Source organism: Haemorhous mexicanus, chromosome 1, assembly GCF_027477595.1.
Source record: "Haemorhous mexicanus isolate bHaeMex1 chromosome 1, bHaeMex1.pri, whole genome shotgun sequence".
Taxonomy (NCBI): domain Eukaryota; kingdom Metazoa; phylum Chordata; class Aves; order Passeriformes; family Fringillidae; genus Haemorhous; species Haemorhous mexicanus.
The window spans coordinates 124,867,597-124,881,501 of record NC_082341.1 but is presented as its reverse complement, the minus strand read 5'-3'; the positions used below and the strand labels follow the sequence as shown (position 1 = coordinate 124,881,501).

The window sequence follows — 13,905 nt, the reverse complement described above, 5'->3', positions numbered from 1 at the left end:
GCAGCATTTCAATCTTTAGCAGGCAATTTACCAGCAAAGAGACATCATGTAGTTTAAGGGTCTGCTTCAGCTACTGTTCTCTTAAACAAAACTTCTTGCATGTGGTTGACAGGCTATCTTAATCCTTGGTTTGTAGGTATAACCTTCCATCTCAGTTTGTTAAGCCAGCAAGCAGCTTTTGACCTGGTTTCCCTTCTTTGTTGGAGGTAGGCGTTACAGTAACATGATACAGCAACTACATTTTTAAAAACAAAATCCAAGGTCAGATGGCTGTCACCCAAGGTCAGAAGGAAAGAGATTCAAATGGTGCTTGACCACCAAGGAAGAAAACCTAAGGGTTAAATGTTCAAATTACACAAACCTTGGCAGGAGGGATTTTATTGTTCTTGTTCTGTTTTCTTAGGGAACACAGAATATTTCTGTGAGAACTGAACTTCTCATATCTTTCAGAGCACGTTGCTAACATTTTTGATAGAGAAATCAGTTGGAATCTTCAGCCACCCAAACCCAAATTAGCAGTTTATCTTCAATTTGTCTCATTTCTCAGTCTGCAGACTGAACTTTAACACATGCAGTCAGTCAGTGCAATAAGAAACACAAAACAAGCCAGCAAGGATCTCTTGAGGTCATTGAAGAAAAAACTCTTTGCAAGAAGCTTGCCAAGAAATCAACAACACCAGAAGAAAAGAAGAAGCACATCTGAGTGCTCTCATAAGTAGCCTAGCAGAGCAAGGTGTTTAGACCCCAGGAGTCCACAAAAATAAAAATTAATTTAAGCTAGAATTTTACTTAATCTTTGCAGGTAACATGTAACCTGTATATAAGGTGGAGAGGCAGTTAAAAATTTGGAGACTAACTAAAGCCTTTTGTTCTACCAGCACAAGCTAGAAAACAAGCAGGCTGAAAACACCAAGCAGCAGAAAGTGTCAAGAGCATGATAAACCAAAGCAAGTTCCTACAAGCACTTGTCAGAAGGGAGCAAGGAGCCTAAAATGAGTTGCTTTGGCCTGGGGAGAGGTAGGGTGAGATACAATGATTCAGTGCTTTTCTCCCAGACACCGTCCCCACAGCTAAACGGAAGCGGTTTGGATCCTGCCCTCCTGTATGATGGATGGTCCCCCAGCAGGCAGGATGGCTTGCCTGAGGCCAGGCAGTCTGTGCCACTAAATGGGAGACAATCTGTTGAATGGAGTGAGAACAAATAGATATAACTCTCTTGCAGTGAAAAGCGGCAATTGAAAGCAGACACGGGAGAAATCCTTTCAATTTGATATAGTGACTATTCATTACTCTTCACAGGATGGGAAGTAGGGGACACAGGTGGCATAATGAAGCTCCAGGTTTAGAAGGAAAGAAAATGTAGCCCTTTGTCCCCAGTGCACAAAGTGACACCGTGGAGCTTGTTGCCACAGGATGGTGGGGCTGCCACCAGAGTTTAAAAAGAGATTAAACCAATGCAAAGAGAATGGGGCACACTGACCTGGATGTTTCACCTAAATTCATGATTTTCAGAAACTAGAAAAAGAGGGGAAAAAAAATTGTAGTTTTACTTTCCCCCTTGCTCCACCATTGTTCCCTGCTACTTTCTGCTGGAGCACACAATTCAGGACTGAGAATGTTCTTCCATACAACCCAATATAGCAGGTTTCATGTATTCACGTCTACCTTATTTACCAACTAAAATCTCAACTTCATTAGTTCCCTATATGGGTGAAAACTACTCTGAATATTTAAGTAACTACAAAATACTGCTGACTGGTTTGCATTACTTGCAAAGGCTGGTCTCAGGAATGTGGGATCATGAAGAATGTAAGATTACAAGGTCAGGGAAACTGGCATATCTAGAAAGTGGCAGCCAGTAAGAGGATAAAAGATGCAAAACAACAAAATGTAACCATGTGCCACGAACAGCAAATCTCTTTCTGGCCCCAACCAGTAATCAGTTTATCCATGCAGTTCATGCAGTAACTACTACTCCTAGAAATTTTAAAGTATTTGATGTAAGTTGAAAAACCATCCTGGTATGTGAGCTACTGCAGAGTGTCCAAAATACAATTTTTAGGCCAAGGAGCTTTCTCACTGTCTAATGAAATTGATTCATCCTCATTTTGAGAGGACAGATAAATGTACAATCCAGCTGAAATATTTTATAAAGATGTTTTTTGTGGGTTTTTTTAGTTGTTGATGGGTGTTTTTTAAAGATGTGCAAATACATTTTTTCAGAACAAATGGAAAGACTGGTCCACAAACCCATGGGAGTCACAAGTGCAATGGAAATCTTCCATAGCATCTCACTATAATGAAAAGGACCCCAAATATTCAAGGTAGGAAGCGAGATGAGGAATACACAGATGTGGACTCTCCACAGATTTTTACCTGAGGTTGCTTTTTCTTCTAGAAACAAAATGAAGAGTTGAGGGGTTTTGTTATAGTTTAATCACCAGAAAAGATGAAGCATGTTATTAATGTTATTTAAAAGTGCCGTCTGATAGGATATTTTGGGAATCTGCCAGTATCTGGTGTATAAACAAATCTGGTGCACTCAAAAGCTTCAAAAGGGTGTTTTAACTCTCAATGCATTCAGTTAGTTAGAGCCCAGGAAGCACATATCTTAGAGGGAAACGAAGGAAGCAATATCTTTCCAACAGATCCTGACCTGTGTCTACATATTTTCAGGGTATTGTAAGAAGCTGCCCTTACAAAGCCAAATACTGACCTTTTAATCTCCCACAACTTCCCAGGAGGAAAAGAGCTTCTCTCTGCTTTAATAATGGTCAGAGCTGTCACTCTCCCCCGCAAAAGGAACAAGCACAGCAAGAGAAACAAGCAAACATTCTCTGCTTACATGAGTGTCTTATATTTGAATTCCCTGTTCCTGAGCCGTCTCCATAAACAAATGCCTCGCAGAAGCGGATACAAGGAGCGGGTCTGGCAGTGTGTGAGTTTCACTTACATGTGCTGTGAAGCGTTGGGGTAGAGCTCTGAGAACTGCGGTGCAGAATCCTCGGGGCCATGGGGTGCAGCGTGGCTGATGACCATCATTATGGGCCTATGGGGATATATCCTCTTAGACATTCTGAAGTAATTAATGCTCTCATTAGTGATTAGGTCTGTGAAGTAGTCCTGGAACATACGATTAACACAAAGCAAAAGTTACAAAGTGCATGATTAATTAGATCACATATTATCATGTTATTATGTTATTTTTCAAGTCCTCATTAAAGCTCAGATCAGGAAGTAAAAGCATACCATCAAAGAGATGTATGATTTGAGGGAGCATAGGGGAGACTGAGCAGTAATTACTTTCTTAAGCAGGCAATGCCACATAAAATGAGACAGTATTTTGCAAATCAGATACAACAGAAAGTATAAAGTAAATTTGATTACCACATTTGGTAATATAATGCTAAGTAACATTTAAAATGGCAGACAGTACTGACAAAGATGTTTCTTAAATTTCATTGATAAAACACCTCACAAGGTAATAGCTCCCAAATAACATTTAATCTTAATCTGGTTTTATGTTTACATAAACCTTTATTGCACTCTTTGTTCAGACTATACTTTTGCATATGTACAAAGTGGAAGACAGTTACAACAGGCAACAGATTGCAAAAAATCTTAATCAAAGAAATTGCAAATGAGAATGCAGGGAGCAGTTGAATTCCTGCGGGCTCTGTTCATTTAATTGTGCAACTTTAAGCAGTGCAGCTGCTGAGATTAAGGTTGTGACTTGCTAATAAACTGGCTTAACCCACAGCTAAGGTGGCAAAGGGAAGCCTACAAGGAAAAGGGAGGAAATGGAACTAAGAAAAAAAGATGAAAACTTAAATTAAACCACCTGCCACCTTGGAGTATTCACTGTTGGCCTGGAGGTCTAGCTTGAGCTTCATTGAGAAAGTGCTGAGACAATGTTTGTAATTTCAAGCACTTCCAGGCATGACTAATCTTATGTTGTGGATTCGAGGCCCTGAACAGCTGCAAAAGCAGAGCCTGAGGGACAAGGTCTGTGTCGCATGTCAGTGCTAGGACAAGGCAACCAGCTGTGACCCCCTCGCTCACCCGCTCCCTGTTCCCTGCCCCTGCCCCTCTCCTGCAGCACACTTGGAACACGCACAGTAGCCCTGGCTGCTACAAAACCTGCAAGTATATGTATGAGACAGTGAGTGATCCTTTAATTTCCAAAATGGATAATGAGTGTGAGGTACCAGGGCTGTGATAATTTCTGGGTTTGTGGCCTGAGTGAAATGTATGACTGTATGACTGCTCTCCCAAAGCATCTACTCCCCTCCTGTTTCCCCCTGTTTATTCTAACTGCATACACAGGGAGTGTAAGGAATGTATAACTAACTAGTATTCTATATTTCCTTTTTTTTTTTTTTTTTTACTCTGCATAAATATATAATCAGTATAATGTAATTTCTATGGATGGGAAAATCAGAAACAGGCATCGCTAGCTTCCAATAAAAACTCATTACATGGGTCAAAAACCACAGCTGCAACATCTGTATCATCTTCCTTGAGCTGCAATTTGAGGAAATTCCAGATTGCTTTCTGCAGGCTGGTCTGTCTGAGATCTGGCCTCCTAAGCCTTTCCAAGAAACTTCATGGCAGTGGGCAGGTCCCCTTGGCATACTTTCCACACTTTGTCAAGAGCACAAACAAGCTCAGAACTTTTCCAACAGCCGTGTTCTTGCCCTTATCTACTCTCATACTCATATCCGGAGTCTGACACCACAGGCATACAGCCTCTCTTTGGTGTGCACTCTATAATGGAAAGCAACATTAACCAAGGCTCTTCTGTGGGTAATAACTGACAACACTCAGCAAACTTTGAAGATCAGTAGCACAAGGAACACAATTCTTTTTGGGGAAGGCTTCTATTTGCTGTTTGATTCTGCCACCAACACATCACATTCTGTCAGGTACAGGGAGGGAGGGAGGGGAGGAAGGAGGGAGGCATCACCAGGCTCCTCTGAAGAGCCTTGGGAACATTCTTCTGTTGAGTGATTAATATTCTCAGGTGGAAATTGATCTGAAATGCCCTGGAGAGAAAATGACATCTCAATTTCATGGTTGTAGTTGTTTAATTAATTAATTATCTGGTTAATTAATTATCTGAAAGTTATTTTTATATGGATTAATCATGTGGCATTTATGTGTCTGGAAAATACCTTTGCATAATCAAATCCGTGCTTCTCTTTGTTACCATTGCGAGAAATGGTGTAATTATAGAAGCGAGAGTTCTTCACTAATCCAACCCACTCTCTCCACCCAGGAGGGATGTAGCTGCCATTGTATTCATTGAGGTATTTCCCAAAAAAAGCTGTGAAGTAAAAAAAAAAAAAAAAAAAAAGAACACACACACATGCATGAGGCTTTGCAATCCAAGTCTTTTAGTCTGAGTCAAAAGAACATATGAATGAAGAGAAAATGTGTTAGAATGAGTCAGAGCTGTTTTACGAAAAATCTTCCTTTTATAGCTTAGAGGGTTTTGAAATTAAAATAAGTTATTTCCAGACTTTTATGAGAGTTGAAAGCCTTCATGACTCTATGTTTTATTCTTAATTTTTTGGAATCTAGTGATCATGTGAAATATTTTCAGGGTTTCTTTTAGAAAGAATATGTTCCTCTTGGTTTCCACTTGAATATGAAATAAAAGCTGAGTGCCCAGAGGAAACATCTGAGAAACACCTTGTGGTTTTAAGCAAGTCCTGTGATGTTTCGGAGCTTGGCTTCTGACTTTTTGAAAGTTCAGGCTTGCTATCCTGGCTGCATTTGTTGGTTTGATAAAAGGTCTGGGAAGTACAGATCTCTATCCCATTAGGACATGTTCGGGTAGATCAAGAAGGGATCCCTACCCTGCTTTGCTGCCATATCATTTCTAAGGCAAAACTTACAAGGAGGCAGTCTTCGAGGTCAAAATCCTCTACCTGGCCTGCCAAACTCCACGTATATGTTTTCCCCTTAGCTCAAGGTTACAAGTCAGAACCCACTCAGACTGAAAATTTCAGCCTCTGCCGTAGGTTTATAGGTGCTCCTGCCAATTCATCTGCAAAGAAGTGGGAAGCAAAGCAGTCTCACAATGCAGCGGGCTCCCAGCTATCTGGGAGTTGCAGATTGCCTGTGGCAAAGATACACAGACACCAAAAGCCAGCCAGCTGCCCTTGGAAGGGAGCATTAACGCTGGCATGGGACCCTGGCAAATGCAGCCACTTTGCTTCTAGGGACAGAGGGGTATGGGAGATCTTTAGCTTCTTGTGTATGGTCTGTGACCTGAATCGAATAGTCAGTTTGGATGGGTCCATTCTGCTTTTCCACTGCCTGGGGACTGCAGTGACAAAACACTGATCAGGTCTGCCATGTGGGTTTTTTGGGATTCATTATCTCCAGTTCAATCCCAGTGACTTACTGGGATGCCTCAGTATCTTCACTGTTCCCCCTTTTAATTTTCTGGAGGTTTACAAGCCCCAGGAGGGTCACCTGTGCCAGCAGTTCTGCTCCCTGTGTCCCCAGCAGTCTGCACACAGGTACTCCTGGTGCTCATAAAATCAGACTCCATGGAGGAGGAGGGAATGACAGAGACCTCTCCCTTTCCAGGGACAGAGCTCTTCTGGGTGATTGTTGTCCCCTTCCCTGCACCCCTCACAGTGCCCAGCCCCTGTCCTTGCTGCCAGCCCCAACTCATGAGTCAGGCCTGTCTGCAGAGAGTTGCTGCCAGGGATGCTGTCCCTCAGCTGGGCAGTGGGACATACCTTAAATCCCTGTGCTTGTTTCCTAATAGGAAATGAAGTCACATTGGAAAGCCTCACATCCAACCTATACACATTCAATCTAACCAAAAAAAGCACATTTGTGTAAGGGCTAAAATAATTCAGATCTGATTGATGTGGGCATGGTGAACTTCTTGGGAAAACTGGTGGAAAAATCAAAATGTTCATAATTAGGACTTGTCTGAGGCAACATAAATATGATGCAATTCAATCAGGGAACTGCCAAATACCAAATGTAACCAGAGATTACAGTCATATATAATGGTACTTTCCTCTACCACGTGGAATGTGACATATAAACACGTCCTACAGACACTAGACCAGGCTTCCAGCTCTTCTTCCCATAGCCACCAAGAAAGCAATCCAACCTGTCTCCTTTTTTATCCTGAGGCCTACCAGAAATCAAGAACTGTGAGGTGAAGAGAGTGACAGTGAGCAGGGAATACGTGCCCAGCACGGTTGTCTCCTGGAATGGAAACCATACCTCTCGTCTAAGGCAGCCAAACTGGTTTAAACTCTCAGTCAGACATCACGGAAAGTATATGGGTAAAGGCTGAAATTCTGTGAGAAGGGAAACCAAGGAAAAAGGAGAAGGGGAAGAGAAGTCAGAGGGAGACAACAGTGAAGTAAATATGGGAGAGTGATGGAACTGAGAGAGAAGAAGCATTGTTGAGCCAAGCAAAACCAAGGGCAGTCAGTGGTTACAGGGGAAATCTGAGGTCAGTCCTTCTGAGTGACATCTCAGGTCTACCAGCAGCTGCTGTATGATTTTGGGGTACCTCTATGTGCTGTGCTCACCAGTAAAGGGCTCTACTGACAACCTGTCTCTCACAAATATCAGAGGCTTTCAAATTGTGCAATGGAAGCTATGACAATTTATCATTTAGGACGGTTTGACTGCCCCATGTATTATAAGATTGACTCACTTGGAGACCTGGACTCTGCTATTTACAGTTTTGCCAAACTTTAAATCATTAGTGGTGATAGTTTCCATGCTGACTCAGGCTATATTCTGCTCTATGGAACCTTTTAGCCAAACAGTTCAGTAATTTCCAAGAAAAAGACTGGGGAAAAAGAAATGGGTTCATCCATTTAAAAATAATTGTCAGACTTTTCTGTAAGAAGTTCTAGTGTCTGTAGGTTTTGATATAGGGCCTTTATAAATAAGAGAGGTGACTATGAAAATCTGTCTCAAAATGACCAAGCTCAGAAAAACTGTAGCACACAGATGATTACTCCACCTTCTCCCTTTAGTGTCACAATGGATGTTCTTTTGTGGATTTGAGAATGTTCCCAGAATTTAATTTGTGGCATTAAAAAAGCCAACAGCTTCCCTCACTCCTGATTCTCTCTTTCGGTATTCATTACCTGAGAGAAAGCCACCAGCATAAAATGAAGAGATGAAATGACCTGGGGCATAAGGACAAAAATAGATAAACTGAATTTGGAAAAAAAAGGATGGCTTGGCGCTGGGGAGAGCCAATTCATAGTGGAGTTTCCTTGCTTTAGATGACTTAATTTTCTAACTTTAATAATGTTTTGTTAGAAACCTTTTGGCCCGCTGAACCCCCTATTTCAGTTCATGCCATGAGACCTCGGATTGACAGCCTGAACCATTCACCTTTGTGTTGGCAATGATTTAGTATTTTATCATAAAAATAATCTCAGTGCTGTCAAATTTTAAGCAGCTCCCTGAGTGACAGTTTGCAGAAATAGATATTTCCCCCTGTTGCTGTGTAAAGCAATTCCCATGTCAAATGTGTAGCAAAGACCTGAATACTAGAAGAAACAGTGGCTGTGACAATGGATCGTATTTGCCAAAAGGCTTTAACCAAAAATGGTTTATTGGTCATAAACTCAAGAGGACATGTGTAATTAGAGAGATGAAGGGAAAAGCCAGGCTTTTACTGAAATGCAAGTGTTCAGTCCTTGTACTGTGTGGTCTTTTGAGTACTACTGGGAATAGGACAGGGCAAATGAGTCAGAACTGGGGCCCAGCACCAGCAGTTAGTGTCTGGCCCTTCAGACTCTGAATGAAGACAAGTGCCAGAATAAAAAGAAAGCACAGGGGTGTCCATGGGACCAAATAACAATCAGCAAGTAATCACCATGGGTGTCACAGTTGTTTTTTTCATTTGACCAGAGGATTGTTAACAAGTAAAGCACTATGGAATATGTCAAATAACTGCCTGGGAACTGACACTGTGATGTACAGATGTCTTTGCTGGGTCTTCACATGCTTGGCTTGTAGAGTCACCCCCCATCTTTAACTTACCTGTAGCCCAACACTGCTGAATTGCCCAGGTCTGAGAACTGACTGGGAAGCCTCAGCTTCAGAAGCTGCTTGGACTCAGCAGTTTGGGTTTAGGAAGCCATTTCTGCTTGTAATTAGTAAAATGGAGATTATGACTCAGTGGGTAAAAGCCTCATTAAAAAGTAATGCCATTTTAAGGGACATCTTTTCATTATTATGTGTAACAGCCCCCATAGGGATAGCAGCAAAGATAAATGCTTACTTTTGCATTTTAATAAGACAATTTTTATCTGCATTCTGGCAGTTTTGCTAACTGTTCCCAGGACACATTGTTATTTTCTAATCACATGTAGTGTAGCTTTGTATATCAGAATAATTGTATTCTGTATTAGTATGTTCAATTATGTTTATGCAAACAACAACACATGGCACGGTGAACAATTTTACAGACATCTCTGTGTCTCTGGAGGGGCTGCAGAATATACATGTCTGGTACCTGACATGAACAGATGCCTTAAGACACAGACAGGGTCTTGTTTTCCTTTTACAATTAGCTAATGATTTCTGTACTGGACTGAGAGATCCAGAGGGTTGCAAAGGGTGCAAGACAAATGTAATTTGATCCAGGGGATCTCTAATACTTACAGCTGAGTGTGATTCAAATTCTCGTAATTCCCAGGACTTCTCTTCCCAGCACTTTTTACAAGCAATTATGACTACTGTTTACAGTGTTACACAATAGAGTCAGTCCTCTAACTCCTGTCAACGTTAGTGGATTAGTGCACAGGTGAACTGGGCTACATCTACTAGTGAGACACCTCTGCACTTCCATGGATCAAAGGACATATATTATGTTCTTCACCCTTGTTATTTGTTGGGTCTTACGGGAACGTTTCCGAGTCAAAACAAATGCAAACCTTTAAAAAGCCACACTGCAGAAAGGTTTAGTCACCGTGACCCAGACAAGAGCTTTAAGTAGACAGCCCACTTCCTTTAACAAAGTCAGGAAACCATTCACAGGAGTTGCAAGGAACTGTTTATACGACATTTCAGGACTCAAACACAGTGATTCTATGGTTCTGTGGACAGAACCCAACATAACTTCAGCTTCTGAATCATTCCAGTAAATTCCTCCTTGCTTTCTTCCCATTATGCAAGCCATAGATTCAAACCCTAGAATTTTTCCCTTCTGTTGAAAATTTGCAGAGGATTAGCGTATCACATCACTGGAGCCAGCTCAGTATGCCAGCACTGCCTAGGAAATGAAATAAGCATTGTCCCAAAAAATGTGGTGAGGAAACTGAGGCACCAAAAGGTTAACCTTCAGCTAGACCCAAGTCACACAGGAAGCCTGTGGCATTGCCAAGAATATAATTCAGATTTCACGGTTCCCAGTCTTGTAACTTAAACGCAGTAGAAAACCTCAGGTTTTCTACTTTTTCTTCAGTTTTGTGGGTCTTTCCCAGTTGCTGCCAGGTTTACCATTGCAACCAAAAAGATCATTAAGGATTTTATAACTCAGCAGTTGCAAAAGGCATTAGCCTATAACTTGATATGGCAATTGTTACCCTGGGTGATGTCTTTAACAAAGCCTGTATTATGGGCCAAGCTGGTAGCACTTTCCAATATTGATGTTGTCTGACACTTCTCATTATAAGACCCTGTTTTCAGTTGCTTATAACTCTCTTATACTTGCACTTAAATTTTCCACACTGGATGTCTGCCTCAGGCTGAATTTTTTGAAACTTTTTAGCCCAAACAGTAGCCATCTTTGAGAACCACAGTAATGGAAAAGGAATTAGGCTTAACATCTGAAAAAAATTATGTGAGATTTCATTTGATAGCACTTACATGCTCTGCACTGAGAGCAGGAACTCTGTGAAAGGCATGATGGTCTCTCTGTCAAGGAGGCTTCTATTAGAATCCTTTGAATAAAAGCCTGCAATTTTCATGTGCTGGACACCTCAGCATATTTATTCCCTGTCCACCTGTGAGTGGTGTCAGTAAGAGGGAGAAAGTTGATTGAAGTGCAGAGGGCAGGAGGTGACCCGATAAGGACAAGCAGTCCGGGGAATGGCAGGAAATCCAGCAAAGGAGCTGAGGGGGGGGAAGAAGCAGTGTGGGCTTGGGGCCCCAGGACTGGCAATGTCAACCAAGAAATGGAACAATGAGTGCAGAAAGGAGAAAGAAGCTGATTGACAAGGCGGGTGGGAGAAGCAGATTTGCTGATCAGGGTGGAAAAGGAGATCGTTAATGGTAAGCAGTGGGAACAGGACATGTCTGTCAAGAACTGACTGGACCTGAGAGAGGAGGGAGGGAGAGAGGGAGGGAGGGAATAACTTGAGGACAGACAAGCATAGGGACAAGGCTCAGAGGAGAGGCCAAGGTGATGACTTGCAGGGCCAGAAAACTGAGGAGTGGACACTGCACTGCCTTAATGGGGTAGGATGGAGGGAGTCAGAAGTGCTTTTGGTCAGAGTGGAGGACCCAGCAATGTTTGAAAGGACTCCTGAATCTCACTGGTTCCTGCCTTCCATAAGACATCTGGAAACCTACAGCAGTGTGCCCAGCCTTATGTATGTGATAAAATCCCACTTTGCTTAATTTCTCAGCAAGTGAGCAGTGGAATGGGGCAGATGGGATATGGAACCCCTGATCCTTGCTCATGTAGATGCCAGCACGGTGTCCTTTGATAGAACTAGTCTATCTTTTCAAATGGAGGAAATTTCACCCTCCATAAAGTGGTATGTTGTTATGTAGTCAGGGACTATAATTTAGCCATGTGAACAAGAGATGAAATGGTTGCATAGAAAATGTTCTACCCAGATTTTCCTAAATTAAGCACTTGAATACATAAACTTGTTAAAAGTCTTTTAGTGTATGGTTTTCTGCATGATATTTAATAGCATAGAATTCTGCTTTAAGCATAAGTAGGCAGATATACTGTGGTTTTTGATGAGGTCCTGGACAGAAAACAAAAAAATTTCACTTCACGTGATACCATAGAACTAGAAAATCCTGCATGTTATTCTTCTGGTCTTTTTCCTCTTCTACAATTCACTTTCTGTGGACTTTGTGCATACATTCAGCATATTTCACTTTCATTTATACATTTGTTCATAGACAGAAAGCGCAAATTATTCTGAAAATTTTGACATATTTTTAATAAATTAAAATATTTACAGATTAAATTATGTTTGATGTTTCCCAGAATATTTCATACCAATTAAGAAAGAACCTGAAAACTCAGAGTTCTCTCTCTCTCTCTCCTTATTTTCACTTTAGAAATAATCTGAAAACCAAGACTTATTCTCTGCTCACTCATTCCCACCCCTGTATCATATTGTGCCACCCTCTCTGCTATTAAAAGGGTGCATGAGGCAGGATACAAATTAGGTCACTGAAATGATGCAGATTAAAAATAGCGAGTGCAGGCAGTGATTTGTACTGCAAGGCTGTGAACAGGAAACACACTGGCTTTGCCTCCAGAGGAAACTTATTGTCTGCCCACACCTTCAGGAGTCATAGCTTTTGCTCTCTTTATGAAAGATTAACATGTCCCTGTGTGTCAGAAGGAAATGGTGCACAGTTTAAATGCTCCTTAGCTTTCAGCTTCCTGTCATCTCAGTGCTTTATCAGTTCTTTGTTCATTACACTAAGAAATGTACCCATAAGTGACAGATGTCAATGGGCACACTGACATGTGCTGTTGAGCACATTAGCCAGTTGTCAACCAAGTGACCATTTCTGTTCATCACTGCACAGAAGTCTGTGACTAATGTCAAAACATGCCAGATAGGGGCATTTTGGTGTCACTTCTTGAGTCTGGAGTCTTACAAATGAAGACGTTTAGGAATTAACATTTGAGCTGCTTAACTTTGCATGTTACTGTTTTTGTCCCACAAATGACATCAGAGCACTCCCATCCATGAATCTTGAATGTTATTCCAATCACTTGATATAGCTGAGCAAGAAATAAAATCCTGGGAAATACATCTTCCCAAAGACAATAAAGCAAATAATTGCCTAATTTGGTGTTCCCTGTTCTTTCAGGTGGGATTTCATGAAGGGAGAGCCTGGGCCTGTGTTTGGCATGGTGCTGTGAGACTGTCAGCAGCTGCTGAGCCAAGGCAGAGAGAGTCCTGCTCCCTCCTGCACAGTTACACTGGCTGTGAAGGGCTACGAGGAGAGGGGATTAGAGAGTAGTAATTCTACAAAGTAACATTAAGCAGAGAGGGTTTAGAGTGTGTAGGTGTGTTAAGACAGGATAAGAATTTTAAACTTATACTTCTTTTCATGTTTGCAAAGGGATGAAACTTCAGCTGGTAAAAATGTAAAATCCTGCAGTATGCAAAGTATGACCCACTACATAAAAAGAAAATGTTCATTTTATTTATATCTTCTGAATGTTGGCTGTTCTCATGTGATGGTTTGTCTTCTAAAATACCAAGATTATACTTGGCTGCTGCTCAGTTATTAAGATGTAGCACAATCCCCCTTTCCTACTAATGAAGCCAAGGTTGCACTTCTGGGGTTTTCCTTTGTGTTTGTGTAGGTGAATATCAAAGGGAACCAGTAACAGCAAAGGGTACATCTGAGAGGCAAGACTATGTGCTGTAGGACTGGGACAAAGCAGTAGAAGATAAAGAAATTATGAAAGAACAGCAAATGACCAGCCAATACTTTGGAAAGCACAAAGCAAAATCTCTAACTCCTGCAGTTAATAAATTTATGAATTAAACTTCTAAATATAAATAGCTGATGGAATGTCTATTGATGTTAAAAACTATGAGATGAAAGAAAATTTCTCAAACATTTCTCACAATTTCCAAAAAATTTGAAAGTGAGGGACACTTTCTCCTCTCCAGTGTGACTGCC

General features: G+C 41.3%; 1 protein-coding gene across 18 annotated transcripts in view; it reads right to left on the bottom strand.

Moving 5' to 3' along the window:
- The window catches only part of SULF1 (sulfatase 1), a 185,162-nt gene that overhangs the window by 40,432 nt on the left and 130,825 nt on the right, over window positions 1-13,905 (bottom strand). For all 18 annotated transcript variants that reach the window (XM_059861906.1, XM_059861952.1, XM_059861897.1 and 15 more), the window contains 2 exons: window positions 5,175-5,326; window positions 2,954-3,123 (listed from right to left, as the gene is read on the bottom strand). In XM_059861906.1, the coding sequence (XP_059717889.1) occupies window positions 2,954-3,123; window positions 5,175-5,326 (322 nt within the window). The remainder of the gene's footprint in view (window positions 1-2,953; window positions 3,124-5,174; window positions 5,327-13,905) is intronic.